This window comes from Theobroma cacao, chromosome 9 (genome assembly GCF_000208745.1).
Source record: "Theobroma cacao cultivar B97-61/B2 chromosome 9, Criollo_cocoa_genome_V2, whole genome shotgun sequence".
In the NCBI taxonomy this organism is placed as follows: domain Eukaryota; kingdom Viridiplantae; phylum Streptophyta; class Magnoliopsida; order Malvales; family Malvaceae; genus Theobroma; species Theobroma cacao.
This window is the reverse complement of record NC_030858.1, coordinates 37,811,424-37,834,372: the sequence shown is the minus strand read 5'-3', so window position 1 is coordinate 37,834,372 and position 22,949 is coordinate 37,811,424. Positions and strand designations below refer to the sequence as shown.

Here is a 22,949-nt window from a genome sequence, read left to right as displayed (position 1 = left end):
TCTTTGATCTTTTTCACCTGAACAAAAAATTAGACTAGAGCTAAATAACCCGATGCAGCATGGAAAAGCAAGAGTTTAGAGCATGGATTACATAGCTCCAAACCGTAAAATTTCATTCCAACAACTTGAAAAGATTTGCAGATAGGGAATTTGGTATACACTCAGAGCAGCATCCTGGATGCATGGTGCAGGTTTGAGTGATTAAAGCAGGTTGTACGTGGACATTCCTTTTGCTTCCAATCATCCTGGAAAGAATTCAATTTTCTCATATCCTTGGGAAAGTTTCAGGCAGAAAACTGTTTTCTCCTTAGTATTAATGTCATGGAAGTACATGATCATTAACAAGGAGATGGATAAATATAACATTTGAGCATATCACTTCACCCATCATTAAAGGTTATTTCAAATTTTAAGAGTTGGGTTTTCTTTAGAAGGGACAAAGGTAGCTTCCATTGTTTCTTGCAGATCAAATTACTTCAGCAAGCAAGCTAACTAATTGAGCATATTGTAGAAAGAAAAGTGATTCTTCTAGCCACCAAGTGCTCATACTGTTGCATACGAAGGATTCAGGTTCTGGGAGTCGAAGGTTCTGAGCCATAATCCATGGAAAAAGTTCCCCAAAAATCTACAATAAGTGAAAATGATTTCCTCAAACAGCTCCTTTCCAGTAATTTTCAATCAATGATGATAATTCTGACAGACCCCAAAAATAACAGAAGGAGCCAATAAAATTGTGTCTCACCAGTGTTCTTGTTTCATAGTTTTTAACATGATAGATTGTTTTACTACTTTCCATTTTTGAGTGAGAATTTATTTTTCGAAAGACATTGATATTTAGTTCCTTACATCAGAGAGAAGTGTGGATGGCTAAACAATGAAAAGAAATTTCATTCGTAGGTAGACATTACAACGTAACGTGACGTAAAACTCTTTATTACAAAATTTCCTTATATTTTGAATAGATTTCAATCTATTTTTAAATTAATAACATCAACTTTCTCTTCAACACCTTAAATTATGCATGATAAATTTCCACAAGCATATTGCTTTATGAATACGATCTCCACTACCATTATATGAACATCAAGAAGGCGATGGATTTTGCTAAGTGCCATATATATGTTTATAGGACATGAGTGCAGAATAAGAACAAAAAAGGGTTGCAAAATGCATAGGTTTATGGCCTTACATGATGAATGATTAAAAGGTCTACATGGTGAAAATGAAAAATTCAGAAAACATTTGAGGACAAAACTGGTTTAGTTTACTGTTTTCTGCCTGTTTTCTTACTTTCTTTCTTTCTCTTTTCAATTCTATCATTACCTTGCTTGATTGAATCCCTCAATCATCATATAAATTAAGGGTTTTCTATTGATTTAAAATATGTTTTAATCACGAAAAATTTCGGTTCTAATTTTCATTCACTTTGATCAACAAGTAGTCTCTGAAATTTATCAATATCAAGCTGTAATTTTGAAATATGCTTTTAGTTATGTATTTCACCTTGATTATTTTATTATCCAAAGCGCTGTAACTCGCAGAGTTTTATTAATATCATATGACTGCTATTTAAAAAAATAAAACCAAATGTCATAATCTTAAACAGGATACAACCAACAAAATATACACGGACACTCGATTCATACTACCACCAATTCAAAGTAATCCTTCCTTGATGGGAAAATTGTAACTATTGAGCTTGATTAAGTAGAATCGAACTCGAATTTGCCAATTCAGTCACAAGAAATTAACTAGGGTTGTAGTGTATTCACCTCTTTATTGTGACAAAAGTCTTTAAGCACCTCAGTCCATTTCCAATTAACAGGAGAGTATGCTAATATGAATAAAATGTGATAAATGAAATAAGTTCATCCCCATTTTTTGTTTTTCTACCCTAAAGTTTATTTTTTTTCATACAAATTAAGCCCAATTTAAGTCTCCTGTACCTGCTTGAAATGATCTACAGATTTGCTCGAAATGTTAATAAGAAGAAAGAACTGAGAAGCCTGCCAAGTGACACATATTCATAACTGAAAATTTTGAGAGTTGATCAGACAGTAAATCCTCATTACAGGAGTTAGTATTTCCAAAGCAAAAGACTGTCAGAAACCTGATCATGTGCATTTTCCAAATCAGATGGGATTGTAGCAATCCTTCTTGTTTGCAGACATCATTTAAAATCAGATGGAATTGTAGCTGCTCATCTTTCATGGTCCTATCCTCCACCGTCACATATCCCTATTAATCACCATTCAAAGTTCTTACTTTAGAAACTAAGCTGGCAAACACAACTAGTTTAGCAAGCTCATCTGGAAAAAGCATTCTACAGCACAGATTGCCAGCCACATCTCTCTAGTAGAAGTCATTAGCGGTTCTCTGAAAAGTGGCAACTTCCACCAAATGCAGTAAAGTGAGAGAGAAACTGCTGAAAGTTTGGGTGAAGAAGCTTACCAGGAAAGAGGTTGGGCACTTTTGCAGAAATGGGTACAACCAGGCTTCCTACATATAGCTTTTCAACTGAGCCTGCAGACAATTTAATACTATCTCAAGACATGTTTACTCAGCATACATAACTAATTAGGTGATGAAATTTTGAGTAGAGTATAATTTCAAAGTTATGTTAATTGAATCTGATTCATCTTGATAATTTTAGTTATCCTGATCAAGGACTTATCTAGGGTTCTACTTGATGACTTGCACCACAGGTAGATCCACAGCTTTCCACTCTCCAACAAAGAAGAAACAAGATCATCTCCACAAAGAGAAGATGGTATTCTTCCTTAAGGAGTGATACTAAGTACTACTACTATCCAAAACCTATCAATGTTTCCGTTTTCAGAAGTTCGTGGGGGCCTACAGAGAAAGACTGATCAGATAATTCTGAACTCATATATGATATTTATAAGAAGATGGGACCTTGTTCGAGATGCAAAAGCTTAGGAAAAAGAGAAAGAGATAGAGAGAGACAGGGAAATACCCATTAAGAAACTTAGGAAAATCAGTTTAAGTTATATGACATTAATGTTAAATTTTGATACTAATCTTTGGTCACCCAGCCCTTATCTGTAAATCAACTTTTCTTCCTTACCTTAATTTATTCTCCAATAAAATCAAAGCAAATGGTGTCCTAGGAGGGAAAGAGACAGACATTAAGAGAGAGAAAGAGGGAATATTCTTGTTACCTTGAGAAGCCCTGACGATGTCTACTGGGAACATCTTCAAAGCTTCATTAGCAGCTAGCTAGGATCCTAACCTAGTAGTATATCGATGGCTGCTGGGATCTGTATCCAAAGAAGACCTGAAACTGAAAGACCCTGTCGGCCATTATAAAATCACACAATGAAAAACCAAGGAGTTGTGAAAGATTTTGGCAAGTGAAAAACAGATATAGAGATTACAGCAACTGTGAAACAGACAAAAAAGTAAAACAGGAAAACCATTTTTGAAACCTGACATATCAGAAGCTGAAGCTGGATACCAAGTTAGAAGTAAGGAGGGGAGCAGGGATACGTGTCTGAAAACAGAAGCCAAAATGGCATTCACCTGCAGCTGCCCCTGCACCTCTTTGCTTGGCCCTTATCTTCCTCCACCACAAACACATCTGCCCAAGCTTTGGTTTCTAAAGCAGAAGGGTGCTGAAGTGAACCAAATAAAAACAAGAAGGTGCAGGTGCAAATGCAGATAAAGGCTACATCTTAGCATGGCTTGGCTGCTGCGGAAATACTGACACCACCCACACAAAGTTAGCCATCTAGCACCTCTCTGACAAAAATCCTCTCAAGTATTTCTAGAGAAGTTGGAGGCTTCAAACTTCAAACTCCTGCTTAAGAGTGAGGGATACAGAGAGAAGAAAAAGGAGCACGGAAAGAGCCAATGACCCAAAGGGCCAAAGGCCAATTTGATCGTTTAAACCAAAAAGAGAACTATTAAGGGGGAAATAATTACAAATGGATAAAGATTTGACAAGCCAAGCCTCCATTATTTATTGTCTTTGTGTGAAAAAAAGCGGGCAGCAAACTATATTTATGTCTGTCCTATGAACCAGCTGGGGGGTGTTCTTCCAAGCCCACGTGATGAAAGCCATGAGAGCACGTGGGCTTTGGGGTCCCTCCCTATCATGAGGTGCCACGTGTACGACACGTCTGGCAGTTCACTTGAATGGGAACCGGTGCCTCGTGGGCTTGAGTTTTGGACATGGGATACCCAAAAAAAAAAAAAGGAAAGGCATTTGGGAGAGAGTCGAGATCTTCCACAAATATTCGCTCGTTCACTTGCAAAGACATCACCAATGGCAATGGAAACTACGACTAGGAAGCCAGCTAGCCTGTCAGTAGGACCCCTTCTCCCTCTTTCTTTGTCTGACGGAGACACGCCCCAATCCTTCGCTCACCTGAATTTGTGGGAAGCCAAGCCGAGGTCAAGTTACAATTTTCTATCTTCTTTCCTATTGGTGTATTGATGCCCCTTCCTCTCTGTTTTTTATTGCTTCCAATCATTTTCTTACTAATTTTCTATGTTCTCTTGTTGTATGGCTGCTTCACTACCCCTTCTTTTCTCTTCTTTTTCTTCCCCCATGGGCATTGCCTATTATAGGCACATTTTAGCGGTGGAAATGCTTTGAAGGATGAAAAGGCAACATACAATTTTGGCTTACTCTAGTTGGACAACATGTTTTTTCAAAAACGTGCTGAGATATACCATGGATGCAGCACATGAACCCAAATTTCTAAGTTGTGGTTCCAAATGCAATTTAGGCTTCTGATATAATGTCTGGTGGAATGAATTTAATGGATGATATAAAAAACAAAAAAAAAATTAAGTAGTAGTTCGCAATGTAATTTATGCTCGAATACAATCAAAACAATTAGTTAGAAAATTATTTTTTCAATCTTGTCCGGGGATTTACTTCATATTTAGATTTAAATTCACTACAACAAATTTCGAGTTTTAATTACATTTTTTTTAGGAAACATATCCTTTTAATAATGAAAATCTTTTTAAAACAATAGTAATTTAACCTATTAGTTGCACTTTTTTTATATTTAATAACAGTATCAAAAGTGCAATCTTTATTCATATATATAATTTCTATAATTACACTTTATTTATATTATTGTTAAAAAGTATATAACACAATTAAATCTACAAAAGTGTTGTTAAAAATATTTTTAATAACACGTTTAAAAGAATATATATTTTTAGGTTAAATTTCTTGTAGTGCTTGTCTTTCCTACTTTTCAATTAAAATATATTATATTTGTTGTGTAAAAATATATCTAAGGGCAAAACATAATCTTCATTTGCAGGCTATATGTCAAGTTAAATCCCAATTTTTTGCATTGTTTTTTAGGCATAAGTAGGAGGCAAAAGTGGAAATTTACATCTAAAATATCTGCATAATCTTTGACTCTTCCCCTTATAATAACATAACCACTAAAAGTTAATATAGGATTGTGTATGCATTGAGATATATACAATATTTAACATCTCCAATTAGTAACTATTTTTTATTCTTTTTGGGATCCCTCTCTGTCCTTTCATTGAACCCCTTCCGAATCTTCACTACAGAAATTTTACTAAGATATAGCCGACATCTTCCCCCTACTTTCAATGTGAATTGTCAGGCCTTTCTTTGAGTTGAGATTTAGAAGAAAACAAAAATATGTCTTGTCTTTCATTAGGTTGGAAATTTAGTGAAATTCCAAATACCTACCAATTTAACCATTATTGAAGCCATCACAACAGGAAATCAATTACCAAAATGGTTAGGACTTCGGTGATTTACTTATCCTAATGAGGATGCATTTTCCAATTTTCCCCATAATGTAATGAATTCTAATAAAACAAATGAAAACCCTTATATTAAACGTGTTAATACATGCGATTACAAGTTGTTTCGGATTTAATTTACAATTACAATGAATGCAAGATAAGATGTTATTTGATAGAACAAGTTGTTTTGGATTGATTGGTTCCTTTAAGGTAAAGACTTAATCATGCTTTCAGATCAAATAAGCACAAATTACGGGTTGGTTTTGGATTGAATTTGGTAGCACTTCACCACAAAAGGCATTGTTTCATGTATAGTACAACTTGTTTTAGACTGAATCATGTAATAACCCACAGACCACCTATCTAATCAGGTCGGCAGCGATATGATATTCCTTAATCCTAGATGAATGTAGATGAAAATAATGTTTCTTTGGTCCGTAAAGTATCGGATGTTTATATTATATATATATATATATTTTTTAAATTTCAATATAAAATAATATTAAAATCAAAATTTTTATTATAATCTCTGCAAAAGTTAAAAGAGATACAGAAAAAGTGATTGAAGAGATAAAAAGAAATTGCTAACTTTAAATATTTGGCGTGGAGTTTTAAAGTATTCATTTCTATCATTGTGCAACAAAATTAAATAGAAAAGTTTTAAATTCTCCACCCTAAATGAATGAAAATAAAGTACTGTAACTAAACTATTACGTGCAAAAGATTTTGGGATTGTTTGTTGAGATGAAATAAGGAGAAAATAAGCACTGCTAGCTATGCTTGTCCTTATTTGATATTCTGTCGTGACCCCATAATTCAAAGTGTTCATGGTGCCCCAGGGACCAATTAGGCTTTCCAGGGGCCCCCGCCCTGAAAGTGTGAATCAAGCAGGTAGAGAAAAACTGATGATAATGGAGAAAATATGGTTGAATAAAGCCGATATTTGCCATAATAGATCTCCCACATATGGGCCCTGGAACCCTCAAACAAATTCCAGCTAGCCCCCCTGCACCCTCCTGGAATTTTCCAATCCCTGCACGTGCAACTACCCCTCAAACAGTGGTTTAAATCCTGGAAACTAACAACATTTACAGGTTTCGGATGCCACCAGGGCCTCACGTACTCTCTCCAGCAAATTTTTTTTTCCATGGATGATAAATTTCCATGGGCCTCGGATGAATCCTGGAAACCAACCAGGCTTCAGATACTCGGGAAATCAGATACGGAAAGATATGTTTAAAAAGCAAAAAATCCAAGCCATGTAGCTGCGTTCAAGGGAAAAGCCTACTAGCTTAGCTAGAGCTAGTAGCCATATGTTTCTGGTCCACAAAAAAGCACAGTCCTGAGCTTCAATTTTCCTAATTGATTGCTGGGATTCTGATATTTAGTTTACATCAGCTTTGAAAACGTATTCCTTTGAAAATGATATAACCCCTGACTTCTTTTTTGTTCTATGTTCAACTTTGCAGCCGCCCTTTGACAACTACCTTTCTTGTTTATCTCTTTTTCCGAAGATCTTCGGATCAATCTGTTAACCCTTTGATATTTTTCATCTGTTGTCGTTGAAAACTTGTGAATTAGATGCCATAAAGCATGATTTCGAGGGTGTGTGTGTTGGCCTAATCATCTTTAGCCATTGACACAAGAAACAAATTTGATAAAGTATATAGTAGCTAGATAAAGCATTCTAGGACTAGGAGACCATGGTTTTCTTTCTCGTATTGATTGGGGAGTTCAATATATCTTTATCACAACATCCAAAAGTTATACTATTATGATGGAAAGCAAAATAAACCCAGATTGAAAATCCTGAAACCTATTAAAACTTGAATTTTAAATTTTGATTACGTACTAGAATTAAAAATTGTTTTGATTTTAATTTATTTAATTTTTAAAAAAATTTATAATTTATAATTTTAAAATAATTAAAATTTTAAAAAAATAAAAGTTTTATTCACCTCTTCACCCTCTGCCTTTGACAATGAGGAGACCCAATAACTGCCCAACATGAGAAGCTCAAGCCCAGTGTTTTACTCAAACAATATTTTCAGGCATCCGGCCTTGGGTTAGGTTTCCTGTTGGGCCAATGCTAATGTCAGAGATACTACTGCTAGCAACAATTGTTTGGGTCAGTAATCATGAGTCCAGATACCACTCATAGTTGGGAGTTGGGTGGCTTCTCCATAAAACTTAAGGAGGCCACCTCTAGTGTAAAATTCAATGCTCATGGGTCATGACCTTTAGACAATCCATTAAAATGATTACAATAGCTTTTGAGTATTTGATTCAAAGAGTAATATATAGTTTTTTAATTATAAAATAAGTTTAAATTTTTTAATAAAAAAATTTACTACAAACTTTACTAGGGACCAATCTTCAAATCATAATCTTACATAGATATTTCTCCATCAAATATTTTTAGGATCGAGACCACATTTATAGTAGATTCATAAAATTTAACGAGTTTGGTTCAAATATCTTTTTTTCAAATCAAAGAAAAAAATTATTTCAAATTTTATGAGTGACCCGATCTTTATATAATGAATCTTACATCACTAAGGTGTAGAAGTGATTCAATTCTTTGAATCATGAATCTTATAGCATCGAAGTTAATCACTTAGGGATTTTTTTTCCTTTATTAAAAGATTTTTAGAATTGAGACCACAATAATAGCACATTAATAAAGTTTGGCAAAATTAAGTTTGAATATCTTTTATCCAAACTAAAAAAAAAAAAACCAAATAACCACAATAATCCAATCTTCAAATCATGAAACTTACACCATTGAAATTTACAAATGACTCAATCTTAAAATCTTTAATCTTACACCAATAACGTTCACAAATGACCAAATCTTCGAAGCATGAATCTTGCAGCATCGAAGTTAATCACTTAGAGATTATTCTTCTTTTGGTATTAGCATATTCATAAAGTTTGGCGAAATTAAGGTTAAAATTGTTGATCCTATGCAAGATTTACACATCCCTCTTGGACCACTTCTCTTAGCTAGAAAGTTATAATGACTTTGTGTGCCTTAAAAATTTCATGGCAAAAGGGGTTTTTAATTAAATTATGAAGAAAGGGGGTACAGTGTCCTTGAGAGCCCAGCACCTTCGAGGCAGGTTGGTAGTGAGAGTAATAACTCCTTCGAGGGGAAGAACCCAACCGCTGCATAATGGACAGAAAGAAAGAAACAGCCAAGAACCTCCAATGCCCTTTCACTCAAAACCGTACCCTGTTTTAACCCCACCACTTCTGCCTTCCCCCTCATTTCACGCGTTGAAAACCATCCCATGCATCCCATACATCATCATCATCATCATCCATCATCCATCATCCACCATCTATCATCATCATAAGCATCAGCATTCAAACTGTACCATGCTAGCTTCTCCCCCCTCTATAAATACTCCACTCTCTCTGCCCCTTTATTTCCTCCTATTTCCTCTCATCAACAAAAGCAGAAACCATAACGGATATTGACTCACTATGGGAGAGGTCGGTTAGCAAAATCTTCCCCATTTTTGTTTCTCTTTCTGCCCTTTTATTTTCTTTTTTGGTTGATAGTACTGTATCTTATATGGGTTGTTCTTTGTCCATGTTACAGAAGAAGAATGGAAACAAGAAAGGAGGAGATGCAGAGAAGAAGGAAAAGGGTTCGGTTGTTCTGAAAGTGGATTGTCTTTGTGACGGTTGTGCCGAAAAAATCACCAAACATATTCGTGGATTTGAAGGTATAATCAAGTTATTACGTTTAAGCTTTCTTGATTACCCTTTTTTTTCAGCTCAGATTTTTGAAACCTGTGCAGCATTTGTTGTTTACTCTGTTTTGCTCTGTTTTTTATTTTTGCAGGGGTGGAGACAGTGAAAGCAGATAGCAGCTCAAACAAAGTGACAGTGGTTGGAGCTGTGGATCCGGCGGCCATTAAAGAGAAACTCGAGAAGAAAACCAAGAAGAAAGTTGACCTCATTTCTCCTCAGCCGAAGAAAGATGATAACAAAGAAGAGAAGAAAGAGAAAAAAGCTGACAAAGAGAAAAACCCAGATTCCAATAATAAACAAGAGAAGAAAACCAAAGAGGTAATGTTTCCATTTCCCATTCTCAAATTTAAATTTCCATTCCAACAGCCAAATATCTGTGTTTTGCATGTTGGTTTTGATGTGCTTTCAAATCAACATCTCTCTGTCAAGAATTTATTGTTAACTTTCTTGTTGTTTAAGTTATAAAAAATTAAGTATTTCAAAATAATTTAAATTCTTAAGTTGGTTATTTATTACCTCTGTTCAGGCCCCTGTAACGACGGCGGATTTGAAGGTGCAAATGAAATGCCAGTGCCAGGGATGCAGAGATAAGGTTAACAAGATTGTCGCTGAAACCAAAGGTGAGGATTTTGTCATCTGCCTTTACTACTAGCACATATTTTTTACCGTTCCGTTACCATTACGGCGTTGAAATCTTTGTTTTAGTTTGTGACTTTTTCCCATTTTCGACGGCGTTGCAGGGGTGCAAGAGTCGAAGATAGATAAGCAGAAGGGGCTGGTGACAGTAAAGGGGACTATGGATGTTAAGGCCCTGGCTGAGGCTTTGAAGGGCAAACTCAAGAAGAATGTTGAGATTGTGCCGCCTAAGAAAGAGAAAGATGGCAACAAGGAGGGTGGCGAGAAGGGTGATGGCGGCGGGAAGAACAAAACCAACAACAACAAAGGTGGCAATGGTGGTGGAGATGGTGATGGTGGTCCTAAGATGGAACAGAGCAGAATGGAGTTTATAATTCAACCCGAATCGGGATACATGCCTGGTTACCCTGGACACATGGCCGGTTATCCTGGATACGGGTATGGATACGGGCACCCGCACCCTTACCCCCTCCAGCACGGGCATGGTTATCCCGGGTACGTGCCGGGCTACCCGGTCTCTGTTCATCCACCACACCAGATGTTTAATGATGAGAATCCTAATGCTTGTACCATTTTGTGAGGAGGAATGGGGGGTTCATGGTATACTAGTGTCTTTAGGTTATGGTAAATGGAAAAGTGTAAATAAGAAACAGAGAATAAGAGACAGGGAAAAAAAATTTTGAGTTTAAACTTGGAGCTCCCACCAAAGTCTGTTTGGGTTTTTTTATATATATTTGGATTCTAGTGTTTTGATCTTTTGTTTTCTTGTTAAAAAGAAGTTTGAATGTTTGGCATTTTTAATGTGATTAGTGGTATTTTGCTATGTGGTGCTTATTTTTGTTCTCTTCAATTGTTTCTTACTACAATTACTGCTATATAATTTTAAGTGTGGGATTTGTCATGTTTTAATATGCAGCTGGGAATTCTACTTTCTGTGAGACACTAAAGGGAAAGATCACAGGCTGGTGCCACTCAATAAATGTGAAAGAAAGATGACCCAAGGTTGGAGGGGGGTGGGGTTTAGTTTTTGTGTGATGTATAACCGCTAGGATGTGGACATTGGCACACAAGTCATATTCACTGTTTTATTTCCGATCTAACCCCAAAGGAAAAGGAGGGAGGGGAGGAAGGGGGGAAGGAAAACCTTTTTAAATGATTAGAGATACTTATATATATATATATATATTTGAATGCATGCATGACCTGGAAGATTCTCTTGTTTTTAAATACCTGGTGTCAAACACACACCTACCCTTCACCCCATTGAATGTGTTGGAACTGAACAAATATTTAAGGTTCTTTTCACCTTTTTCTAGTTGGCAGTTAGCACTCAATGCATGCACTCTGATGAGGCTGTCTTCTTTGATCATACATCATACACCAGCTTCAGGATTTATCCTATCAGGTTTTCCATAGTTTTTGGGAGAAAAAAACTTCCTTGCTAATGTATACATCAGGTAACATAAACATGTAAGTTGCCAAATCAGGTGAAGCATTGTCTTCATTTTCCATGGAAAATGCTGCCATATCCATGCATATATGTACATGTAATGAGAGTTATTCGAATGAGAAAGGGTCAGGATTGCGCAATTTTGATCTTGTAAATGGAAAGCTGAAAGTTGGAAAACCATGAGAGAATGCACTTTTTATGATTTTAGTGATTGCCCACAATGGAATCAACAAATGGTTGGTAAAGTGATGACAACAGGCAAATGAATTAGCAGCAGCCCCCTCTTTGCTGCTGCTGCTGATGGAGTAGTTAAAATATATATATATATATTCTTTTGTGGTCCACAAGCATAAAAATAACATGAAAAAGAGTTTGAATCGAAGGGACAGAATTGGCCAATGAAACCCTGCGATACACGCCTTTAACTTTTGTGTGTGTCCTTATTAGGTGTCCTGAAGCAGCCTTGAAGGCATTGGTTAGCCAATTCCTTTGCTGTCATCGTTAGGATATAGCAAAGGGCTTTGCTTTTGTCCTGTTATCATAGACAGGATGAGCAAATGCAGCATTTTCCTGGAATGTACCCAGCCTCTTCCCAGTCCCTGTGGTTGGAGGGTGTTTACACCTTAGGAAAAGGGACACGGGCAGTGTACCAGATGCCAAATTTTCATGTCGGATGTTGCCATCACCCTTGTTGTAGGGCTTTGAATAATTGGCACCTAAAAAATAAAAAATAAAAAACTGGCAATAGAAGCTATGGGAAAGACAAGTTCATGATGAGCAAGTAGTTTTTCTTTTTCCTTTAATCAATTGTTTGCTTGGCTATACCGAGCAGCTTCACAGCTCTTAACTTATTAGACTGATACTTGATTTCTTTTTAAATCAATTTCTTCGCAGAATTCTTGTCATGCTTGTGATTGGCTTGGTGAATGCTTTATCCTTCTAAGTTTGACTACTGGAAGGATTGAGATGATCAACATATTCCAGATCTTATTCTTTTCATTATACCCTTCTTTTTTATTTAATTTTCTATGATCAGACTGATTTGAGATTTGTCCCATAAGTCACTTACTGATTGAGGTTACTGTTTTGCAGAATATTTACGAATTCAACTGAATTGATTGATAACTTAGCTTTCAAAAAATAAATATCTACCCTTTGATTCTATAATTAAGAGAGAAAAGAAGGGTTAATTATTAGTTTAAAATCTATTCTTTCTTTGGACTATAAACAGAGACTACATTTGTTTGTTGCCCTTGATCAGACCCCTATTCCTTCAGTCATTGTCTCCCATTTTCCAAATAGTTTCCTTGTGCAAACAAATTCCTTCTCACTCCCCTTTCAATGAAACCCATCATTCAGTGTATTGTAACCTAACCCTTTTCCTCAAGCCAAAACCAAAAAAACGTTCCGTACCCTTCTGCATGTGCACCTGTAAAATCATAATGTGGGTGGTGTGCATGTACATGGAAAAAAAATCCCATCATGATGATGCCTCAATGTGCCATTCATGTACCCGCACACCATTTTCCCAATCCCCCTTCCATCTACCTTTGTAAAATTGACGGGAACTTTCCACAAGGAGTGGGAGAAAAGGCAGTGAACAAAGCCACAAACAACACCAAAGCCACTTTTCAATATCAAATATTTTTGGTAACAAAGCTTTTTTCTTTTGCAAGCTTAGTATTGTTATAGCAGTAATGCCAAATTTTTCTTTGTCTGCTAATCAAGAGGAAAATGACATGTGCCAGCAGGTATAAGGGGAAAATAAAGAAAAGAAAGAAAGAAAGAAAATGAAAGAATATTGCAACTACCTACCAAGAAAACCCAAAAGGTCCTCTACACATCATTTGATTAATGGGGAAAAGAACCTGTTGACTAAAAAGAAATTGGGATTTATGTATAAATTACAATTGTCTACGTCCATCTTTCTGATGAAGATTCTTTGGCATTGTAAAAGAAAGGAAAAAGAGTGGTTTGCTTTCATGGATGAATGGAGGGTGTTCTTCCTTGTATTTTCAACAGGACAAAAGCAATATATATACATATATATATATATATATATTTAATTATGTTAAGATAAGATTCCAAATCCATGTGATCAAAGGGTCTTTTTGAATCCTTTTGAAGGATGTGATGATTGCATGAGCTCAACCCCATGTGAGCAGAGAAGTAGATTAAAGAGATAAAGAAGGGTTTCTTTCATGCATGAAAAGTCCTTTTGTAAATTCCAAATGAATAAGTACTAGAATTATTACTAATATTTTGCATGGATTTGTAGTTTGTTCCCAAGGCAGAATCTGCATATACATATATTTATGATGATTTTTCGATGGCAAAATGGCAACAATTCCCTTTGTACGTGGAAGAATCTTTTGGTCCTGATGATTCAAGAAACTTTATCACAGGGCTGGTCTCTCTCAGGTTAATTCCTTAAAGAAATTTCATGTTTTCTTTTTCCAAAATAGAATATATATATATATATATATATAGCTCACATTATAATATTCCAAAATTACTATTTAGTTTTTTCCGAGCTGGTGATAGTATTAATTTTACTATTCAAATAATCAAATTCTACTCAAATTCAATTATAAATCGAGTATTGCAAAATTACAAGATATCCATTATCATAAAAGTTTTATAATAAAATTTTTTTTCTAATAATACTCAAAATTAAATTTCAAGCTTTGACTTTTTAAAAAAAAAATATGTATCGAATAGGTCTTATTTTTTTAAAAAAAATTGATACATTATCAGGAATTTTTTTTAATAATATTATTAGTACGGAGAATATGATTTTGAAGTTATTAAATGAAATTGTCATTATTAGATTATGAATTATTGAGCTAGAGATTTGATTGATGTGCATCTAAACAAACAACTAGAAGCCTAAGGTGTTGGGATAATAATGTTTTGGAAAGTCATGCAACGAAAGAGACTTTTGGGGAGGCATTTTTCCAAAGCTTGTTGTCACCTTTATTTTCCTTTCCATCCCACCATGCCTAGGAAAAGTCCTTACATGATGAGAAAACAAGTTTCTTCTCCGCAACGTGGATAGAAAGTCTATGTACAATCATGGAGTTTAAGACCTTTTAAGGTTGGGGGGGAGTGAAATGATTATGTTACCATGCTCTCCATAGTAATTTGTATGAGGTTAAATTCATGATGGAAATGGCTTAGATTTGTATTGAATTCTCAAAGGTTTTCTTATTTTTAATAAGAAAACTTATGAGGTGCCGTGTTTACATCAATGTGAATCCTTCTTCTTTGTTTTCACGTGACACACGAGTGTAAGTGAAATTTACAACGTGCCGTAGAAATATATACCATATGTTGGATTTATCCTTATGCCGACTTAGCTAAGTCAAGGCAATCAAAAATGATTCCAAAGGAAGACAAGTACTTTGGAAAAACGTGTTAAAAGGTTTTAGGACTTTAGGTCAAACTTCTCTTCTCATCTGGTAGAAATTTCAGAGCCAAACGTTCCTGTCAAAGCAGCATAATGGAAGGAGCAAATTGACTGGAACCTGGAGCCCCCCCTTGAATCTGAGGTGAAATTAAGGTCCACAAGAACCAAGTCGTCTAAAGAAATACAGAACTGTCAAAGAAGTCTGCCAATTCAAGTACATTGTCGATAAGGTTTGACTGTCATGGAGTGTTAGGTGTATAGCTATCACGATCCCATCATTACTTCAGAAATCAGGCAGTTAGGTAACATCTTGATATACATATCTGCTTACATTTTCCAGGATAATTTTACTGTGAAATATACTACGAAAAAAAAAAAGATTACTACTAAGAGGGTAGACAACTATCCAGAGTGTGTTTTAGGAGTAAGTATTCAATCATATTTTTCCCTGACTGCTAAATTGCATGTAACTGTATGGACATTACCAGGATGATGCTTGACATGTAAAAGAAGGCACTATTATCCTACAAAGTAAGCCAAACATAAACGAAAGAGATCCTGGAAGATTTTAAATGAGATTAATCAATGCGGCTCCTGATTCTATTCAGGCATCTGTTGCCCGGAAGGGCATGTTGGTTGCTGCAATGCAAGCAGATGGATGCAGATAATTATGAAGAAGGGATGACCGCTGAAAATGAATTAAGAATGAGAAACAACTGCATGCATCCATAAGGTCGATTCGACAGGCTTACTTTTGTTTTCCTTTTACTCAGTGTCAAACTATAAAAAGGGAAGAGATGTATTATATATCAGTAACTTGGCTGGGATGGATTATCTTCATTATCTTCAAGAACGACCTTGACTCCATTGTTCTTAAGGGCATTGACAACAGCCCAGACCTTGGTCCTGTTCTTAAAGCCTTTCTTCTCAACCTCCTTGTTTACATCAACGTGAATCCCTCTTCCCTGTCCTTGCTCAAGACCCTCCACCTTGAGTCGCATAGCTAACACCTCTCCAACGATGGTTGCTGCCTTGGCATTGCAAGACCGGCCACACTCTAATGAGTTCTTGATGGCATGTTCAACTGTTGATGATGTTGCAACAATCCGTCCGTTGTTTCGGTCTACAACATTTGCTGTGATGTACTTAAGTGATATGAACAATCTCAGCACATATCTCTTCAGTACAGTCATCCTTTGAGCTCCCTAACATTCTGTTTGACATAATAAACATAATCAGTTTCGAAGTTTCGTTGGTTATAGCAGTAGGTAATAACAACGTAGTACTTCATTTTTTCTTTTGCAGGCCAAACTGAAGTATAGCCCACAAGACTACCGTAATACTGATATTTATGCTAAAGCATTTCATCATTTCTAAAGTTACTCCATAGACTTGATTTAAAAATGCTTAATTTTAAACTTCTTTCCGAGTCATTTTGTTATTACTACCTTTACAGAACACCTAATAACCTAACATTTCCTTTTCTCATCTCCCTTTAATGGCATGTTGAGCAAGTCCAACAACATATTCATTGTTTTACTTCTTTTTACATGGGAACCTAGAATTTTGGCTATAAGATTTCAACTGGAAATGATAAATTGTGTTTTCTCCTCTTTTAACTAGCAATCATTATAGTTAATTAATAGCAATTAAATGAGCTTCAACAATGGATGATATATTCTATATCTTAAGCGTTCTAGAAACACCATAGCTAATTTTCGAGAAAACTTTAGGAACTGTCTCACAATCAATCAAGGCATCATGACAAAGGAACATCTAGTGAACAACTTGGGAAGTTGTACTTTTACATGATTGGACCTGAATGATTGTTCTCTTGGAACTTCAATAGCTGCAGATTCCCTGCTGCTAAACAGAAAGTGGGAGAACGTGATGAAGTATTATAGCAACTCTTCTGCATCCTCAACTACCAGAAAAGTTGGATGGATGTCAATGTCAATTCAAGGTAATGTGGCTGTTGATGTTAAGACCCATATCTAGCATTTGCTGGCACCATAATTGATAGTTCAGTACAAGTTCGAATAATGTAAGGAAATTTCATAATCCCATTGTCTGCCTCTGCCATTTCTGGCAGATCTCTGACCCCAAGAACTGTTCAGATCAGATTTACATAGACCTAACTCGCAATCAGTAAAGTTTTGCATCTACTTACACAGTCAATAAAATACTCTTGTCAAAAATAAATGTATGTGTAAATGATAAACAGCTAATAATTTAATCTAGCTATTTTGCTCTTTCAGCAATTATAGACATAAAAGTTTCTCATAATATGCAACATGGTGATGTAAAATGCTGAAAGGGGTTAAGACATTATATAGCAGTTCAAAGAATTAAGAACTATTAGAACAAACCAAGGACAGTGATAAACTACAGTTGTAGTAGATACAGATAATCAAACTTTCGTATGAATTTGTTCCATTAGCCTGAACTGGTAAGATAATGCACGGGAGAAACAGAAAAATCGTGAGCTTTAGGGCTTTAAGACCACACTAAGAATTTGGTGAAACAATCATGTCAACGGAGCTTCATAGTAATAGAGACCTAAAGATTTGGAAGACTCTACTTGTTGACACACAAGTAGAATGAATTCCTCAAACTGCCATCCTCAAAGTCATTCAGGTTTCCAAAAAGCTTTAAAATTCCCAGAATGAGTACCTTCAGTCTAAGATATGCTACTTACATGATGATAATGTATGTTAACTAGCCTTAGACTTGGGTGTTTAACTTGTGTAATTCTAGGTTTTCAATTATCTTTTTGTACTACCATGTCTATGCTTAAGCATGAAGACAAAATGCCGTTACTGTTGGTCTAGATGTCTAAATGAAACATTTACGGTGCTATTTTATCACTTTGCTATTGATTTTTGGGCTTTGATTTCCAAAGCTAGAAATTTAGTGGCCCATATGTATTCAGAGCCCAAGACATAAGCCCAGTCATTTCAGAAACACTCATTGACCCAACACTAAAAGGTAATCAAGCGCTACCTTTTCCCCCTTTTCTAAGGTCACCCAAACTTTCTTGCAGATCATTTCTTCTCCACTCCTTGCATTGCTCGCTTAGTCTCCACTCCTTCAGAGCTCAGATAAATGAGCTTGCCTCCTACTAATCACTCCTTCCTCAGACACAAAATCAAATAGGGGTCTGACCTTATGCAATTCTTTTCTTTTCCTACCAAATCTATCCCCCTCCCGTCTTTGTCTCTCTTCTTTTATTCTTCTCTCCCCCATTTCACTCATCAAATGGGTGTTTTTTATATGAAAAAATGATAAGCAAAGGTGTTTGAACTCAGTTGGTGCAGAGGAGCTGAACCCGAATTCTCAAGGATGTGTTGCACTGCATATTCCTTGTCATGTCATCCAACACAAGTACCTCGGTCTAAATTCTCAAGTCAATATAGAGGAAGACAACAGACGGAAAAGCTTTATTATAGACTATTGAACTACCATCTTTATCTCCAATAGTTTGCCTTCACCGTAAGACTCAAAATGACAGAATAAAAGAAATACATATAGCCAATTCAATTAAGCTCTCTACGCAGACTAAGTGTCTGTTTGGCTTAATTTTTTTTTAGCTTATGTGCTAAGTAGTAGTTGCTCAATTCTTTCATGCAATGCCACTATGGTTTTGAAATCTTCTACACCTACATCCATTGGGAAGTCTATAAAATTCACACAAGACAGAGAACTATAAACAAAAACAAAGAGAAGAAACTAAAAAGCATCTAATTTTCCAACTAAAATTAATCTATTGATTTTCCATTACTATCTTTATCTTCAAAAAAGCAAAAAAAAAGCTTAACTTCAGCAGAAATTCAAGTTCAAAATTTTACCAGGAAAAAGAAAAGCACCAACTTGACAGTCCCTTCAGCAGCAACCCACAATCACTAAAGATTCAAAAGTTCTCATACATTGAAATTTAAACAAGTTACAAGAAACACAAAGTCCAATTTTCAGTTCACTGAGGCAAATGATCAAACATTTTACATTCAACAAATTCAGCCAATAGAGACAAGAACAGCACCTCAAATTGAATTTAACTTCAAACCCAAACTGAAAAAAAAAAATAAAGGAATTTAACTTACCAAAAAAGGGAAGCACCACCCAGACAAGAATCCACAGAGGTAAATCTATGCCACTGAGAGACAGCAAATGCAAGAAAGCTTGTGTTTTAAGTCTTCTGCAGAGACAGAGTACAAGAGAAACAGAGAAACGGGCCGGGCCAAAATGCCCGATCCAAAAGCCAAGAAAAAGAAACGTGCTGGAATTTATAACATTAAACGACATCGTTCGTTCAGAACCGACTTTTATGCTTAATTAAAGACCAGACAATTACAATCTGATTCGGATACGGAAGCCTGGAAGGGGGAAGATTCAGGTCCGTTTAAAAACGAACTGGGTGGCGATATCACCGTACACGTGTCACCTTCTCCTTCCCTCTTCCTTATAAATACTTAGAACCTCCCCCTTTCCCAAAGCCCTTCGTCTCAGAACCCTATTTTTCGGAGTTCACCCAATTGTTTCGCACCAGCGGCACACTGTAGCACCTAAACTCTGTACCTCTAAACCCTAGATCCACCTTCACCTTCTGCGATCTTCCCTCAGGTAACTCTAAATCCAGATATTTAATTTTTTTAGATTTAGCTTTTATTTTATTTTTTGATAATTTTCGTTTTTTGTGGATCTGCTTTGGTGGTTAGGATTGAAGATGGTGTCGGACGCGAGCAAGAAGAAGGCAGCGCAGAAGAAGGCAGCTGCCGCTGCGAAGAGAGGAGGGAAGGCAGCTGCAGCTGCTGCATCTTCCAAGGCGGCGGCTGCTGCGGCGGCGTCCGATACCGGAGTGGATAAGGTTTCCGATGGAGTTAGTGCGCTCCAGATATCCGATCGGACTTGTACCGGCGTTCTCTGCTCGCATCCTCTTTCGAGAGATATTCGTGTAAGTCGAAAAGGTTCTTGCTTTGTGAGCTTAAACGTAATTTTATTTTCATTTTTGAGTGATTATTGTTGGAAATGTTAGGTTTTGATTCGTTTTTGAATATTTCTGTTTGCAAGTTGATGCCTTTAACTCTGTTTTTTATGCTAAATTGTATGATAGAAAAAAAAAAGGAATATTTTTAATATTCTGTTTTTTGTTGTTGAATTTCTGTCTTTGGAAAGCTGTTTTGTTTGCTTATCTTGCTAGCGTAATGCGGTGGAACGTGTGCTAGGTATGCCACTTATGCATCGCACCAACTATATTGGAGGGGTTAATTAGTCTGGGATTTTCCTTGTATGAAATATAGACAAGTTAGTTTATCATTTTGGTATCTTTGAAAGATTCTATTGTTGGAGGTAAAAGAAGCTTTATGTGTGTCTTGAGGATGAGTCAGCAAGTAAGAATTTATATTGATGGTGAATTGGTTTTTTCTCTTTGTTGCAGATAGAGTCCTTATCGGTTACTTTCCACGGACATGATCTTATTGTTGATTCAATATTGGAGCTTAATTATGGCAGGTTTGTTGGCCTTACCTATATCACTTGGGGATATTTGTAGTAATTTTCTACAGGACTTGTTATCTGATGAAACCATTGTCTTTTTTCATATTCTCTTTACAGACGGTATGGGTTGCTTGGATTAAATGGTTGTGGAAAATCCACACTGCTTACTGCAATAGGATTGCGTGAACTTCCAATTCCAGAGCACATGGATATCTATCATCTGACCAGGGAGATTGAAGCTTCTGACATGTCTGCATTGGAGGCTGTCATAAGTTGTGATGAGGAGAGGTTGAAATTGGAGAAAGAAGCAGAAACCTTGGCCGGACAGGTTTGTTCAGCTAACCAAGTAATTATGCTATAGAGGCTTTTTCTTCGGAAACGTACATTCTGACCTTTTTCTTTTTTCTATTTAAATTAAATTTTCTTTTAGGATGATGGTGGTGGAGAGCAACTTGAACGTATCTATGAGCGATTGGAAGCCATGGATGCATCAACTGCTGAGAAACGTGCTGCTGAAATTTTATTTGGTCTTGGTTTCAACAAGAAGATGCAAGCAAAGAAAACCCGAGATTTCTCTGGTGGCTGGAGAATGAGGATTGCTTTAGCACGGGCTCTATTCATGAATCCCACAATTCTGTTGCTTGATGAGCCTACCAATCATTTAGGTAGGTCTTTATTGGTTACTTTTGTTTATCATCAGTCTAGGAAGATACCACTTTATATGGTTTTTTTCTATTTCACATCTGACAGCTGTTTGACATTGAGAACTTTTTCACTATGCTTCTCGACTCTGATGTAATACATTGTCTTAATTTGAAACAGATTTAGAAGCTTGTGTCTGGTTGGAAGAAAATTTGAAGAAATTTGATCGTATCCTCGTTGTGGTATCACATTCCCAGGATTTCCTGAATGGAGTCTGTACAAATATTATCCACATGCAGAACAAAAAACTTAAGCTGTACACTGGCAACTATGATCAGTATGTTCAAACCCGTGCTGAATTGGAAGAGAACCAGATGAAACAGTACAAGTGGGAGCAGGAACAGATTGCTTCAATGAAGGAGTACATTGCTCGCTTCGGTCATGGGTCAGCCAAACTAGCCCGACAGGCTCAGAGTAAAGAAAAGACATTGGCAAAGATGGAGCGGGGTGGACTCACAGAGAAGGTAGTGAGAGACAAGGTTCTGGTCTTCCGATTTGTTGATGTTGGAAAACTTCCTCCACCAGTACTGCAGTTTGTGGAAGTTACATTTGGATATACACCTGATAATCTCATTTACAAGGACCTGGACTTTGGAGTAGACTTAGACTCTAGGATAGCACTAGTGGGACCTAATGGTGCAGGGAAGAGTACACTGCTGAAGCTGATGACAGGGGACTTAGGTCCTATTGATGGTATGGTCCGACGGCATAATCATCTGCGAATTGCACAATTCCATCAGCACTTGGCTGAGAAACTTGACTTGGAAATGTCTGCCCTCCAGTATATGATAAAAGAGTACCCTGGAAATGAGGAAGAGAGGATGAGAGCTGCAATTGGGAAGTTTGGATTGTCAGGGAAAGCACAAGTGATGCCGATGAGGAATCTGTCTGATGGACAAAGGAGTCGGGTCATCTTTGCCTGGTTAGCATTTAGACAACCCCACTTACTGCTGCTGGATGAGCCCACTAACCACTTGGATATTGAGACAATAGATTCACTGGCTGAGGCATTGAATGAGTGGGATGGTGGCTTGGTACTTGTCAGCCATGATTTCAGGCTTATAAACCAGGTAGCGGAGGAGATATGGGTGTGTGAAAATCAAACCGTAACACGGTGGGAGGGTGACATTATGGACTTCAAGGAGCATCTCAAGAGTAAAGCTGGTTTGTCTGATTGAAGCAAGCATTAATTATTATAACTTCCAACTTATGGTTACCAAACCCAGGATGAGTCTCCTCCTGTGGTGGATTAAGATGATAAGTATCTATAGAACAGAGGGTAACGAGAGCTTTGTTATTGTTTGAAGCTATCGGGTTTCCATATCCTCTGTTGGGGTTAGTAGGTGGTATTTGTTGTCATTGCTTTTAAACCTTGGTTTGTTCACCGAGGCCTTACTTAGCGATATTTCTTTAACTCTAAGATGTGAGGCTTCGCGCCAGTGAGTTGTTGCATCATATATTCAAATCCTATGTTGTACTTGAGTTATCCTGAATTCGAATATATTGGTTTTTTATCTGTTTTTTTAACATTAGTTTTTGGGTTTGGGGTCCATGGAAAACTGCTACCACAAACTTAGTCCAACAAGTATAAACATTAATTCTTTCATATCTAAAGCTTTAAAATCTTCTTTTCATGAGGAAATGGGAAAGAGTTTGCATTATTGGAACAATAGGACATCTATACGTGCATTCATAGACTTAGCTAGTCTCCCTTGACGTTAGAGG

The 22,949-nt window shown here is 36.5% G+C and overlaps 3 protein-coding genes and 1 long non-coding RNA gene across 7 annotated transcripts; 2 read left to right on the top strand and 2 right to left on the bottom strand.

Moving 5' to 3' along the window:
• On the bottom strand, positions 1,999-3,952 carry LOC108663202. 2 transcript variants are annotated; one of them, XR_001929223.1, is made up of 3 exons: positions 3,183-3,943; positions 2,452-2,523; positions 1,999-2,238 (listed from the first exon to the last, which is right to left on the bottom strand). It is a non-coding gene; the product is annotated as an uncharacterized LOC108663202 (long non-coding RNA). The 2 variants fall into 2 exon arrangements; XR_001929222.1 differs by having other exon boundaries at positions 1,999-2,523; positions 3,183-3,952.
• On the top strand, positions 8,921-11,004 carry LOC18590949 (heavy metal-associated isoprenylated plant protein 3). 2 transcript variants are annotated; one of them, XM_007016786.2, is made up of 5 exons: positions 8,921-9,270; positions 9,380-9,506; positions 9,626-9,852; positions 10,061-10,154; positions 10,275-11,004. In XM_007016786.2, the coding sequence occupies exons 1-5, from the start codon at positions 9,262-9,264 to the stop codon at positions 10,748-10,750; spliced, it is 933 nt and encodes a 310-aa protein (XP_007016848.2). In that variant the 5' UTR covers positions 8,921-9,261; the 3' UTR covers positions 10,751-11,004. The 2 variants fall into 2 exon arrangements, with proteins under 2 accessions (XP_007016848.2, XP_017983946.1); XM_018128457.1 differs by lacking the exon at positions 8,921-9,270 and having other exon boundaries at positions 9,315-9,506.
• LOC18590947 (50S ribosomal protein L18) lies at positions 15,605-19,322 on the bottom strand. Of its 2 annotated transcripts, XM_018126596.1 has the most exons (3): positions 19,130-19,295; positions 16,848-17,033; positions 15,605-16,242 (listed from the first exon to the last, which is right to left on the bottom strand). In XM_018126596.1, exon 3 carries the CDS (start codon positions 16,220-16,222, stop codon positions 15,839-15,841), a length of 384 nt encoding a protein of 127 aa, XP_017982085.1. In that variant the 5' UTR covers positions 16,223-16,242; positions 16,848-17,033; positions 19,130-19,295; the 3' UTR covers positions 15,605-15,838. The 2 variants fall into 2 exon arrangements, with proteins under 2 accessions (XP_017982085.1, XP_007016846.1); XM_007016784.2 differs by lacking the exon at positions 16,848-17,033 and having other exon boundaries at positions 19,130-19,322.
• Positions 19,501-22,751, top strand: LOC18590946 (ABC transporter F family member 1). Its single transcript, XM_007016780.2, has 6 exons — positions 19,501-19,649; positions 19,745-19,980; positions 20,464-20,537; positions 20,640-20,850; positions 20,953-21,187; positions 21,345-22,751. The coding sequence occupies exons 2-6, from the start codon at positions 19,753-19,755 to the stop codon at positions 22,400-22,402; spliced, it is 1,806 nt and encodes a 601-aa protein (XP_007016842.1). The 5' UTR covers positions 19,501-19,649; positions 19,745-19,752; the 3' UTR covers positions 22,403-22,751.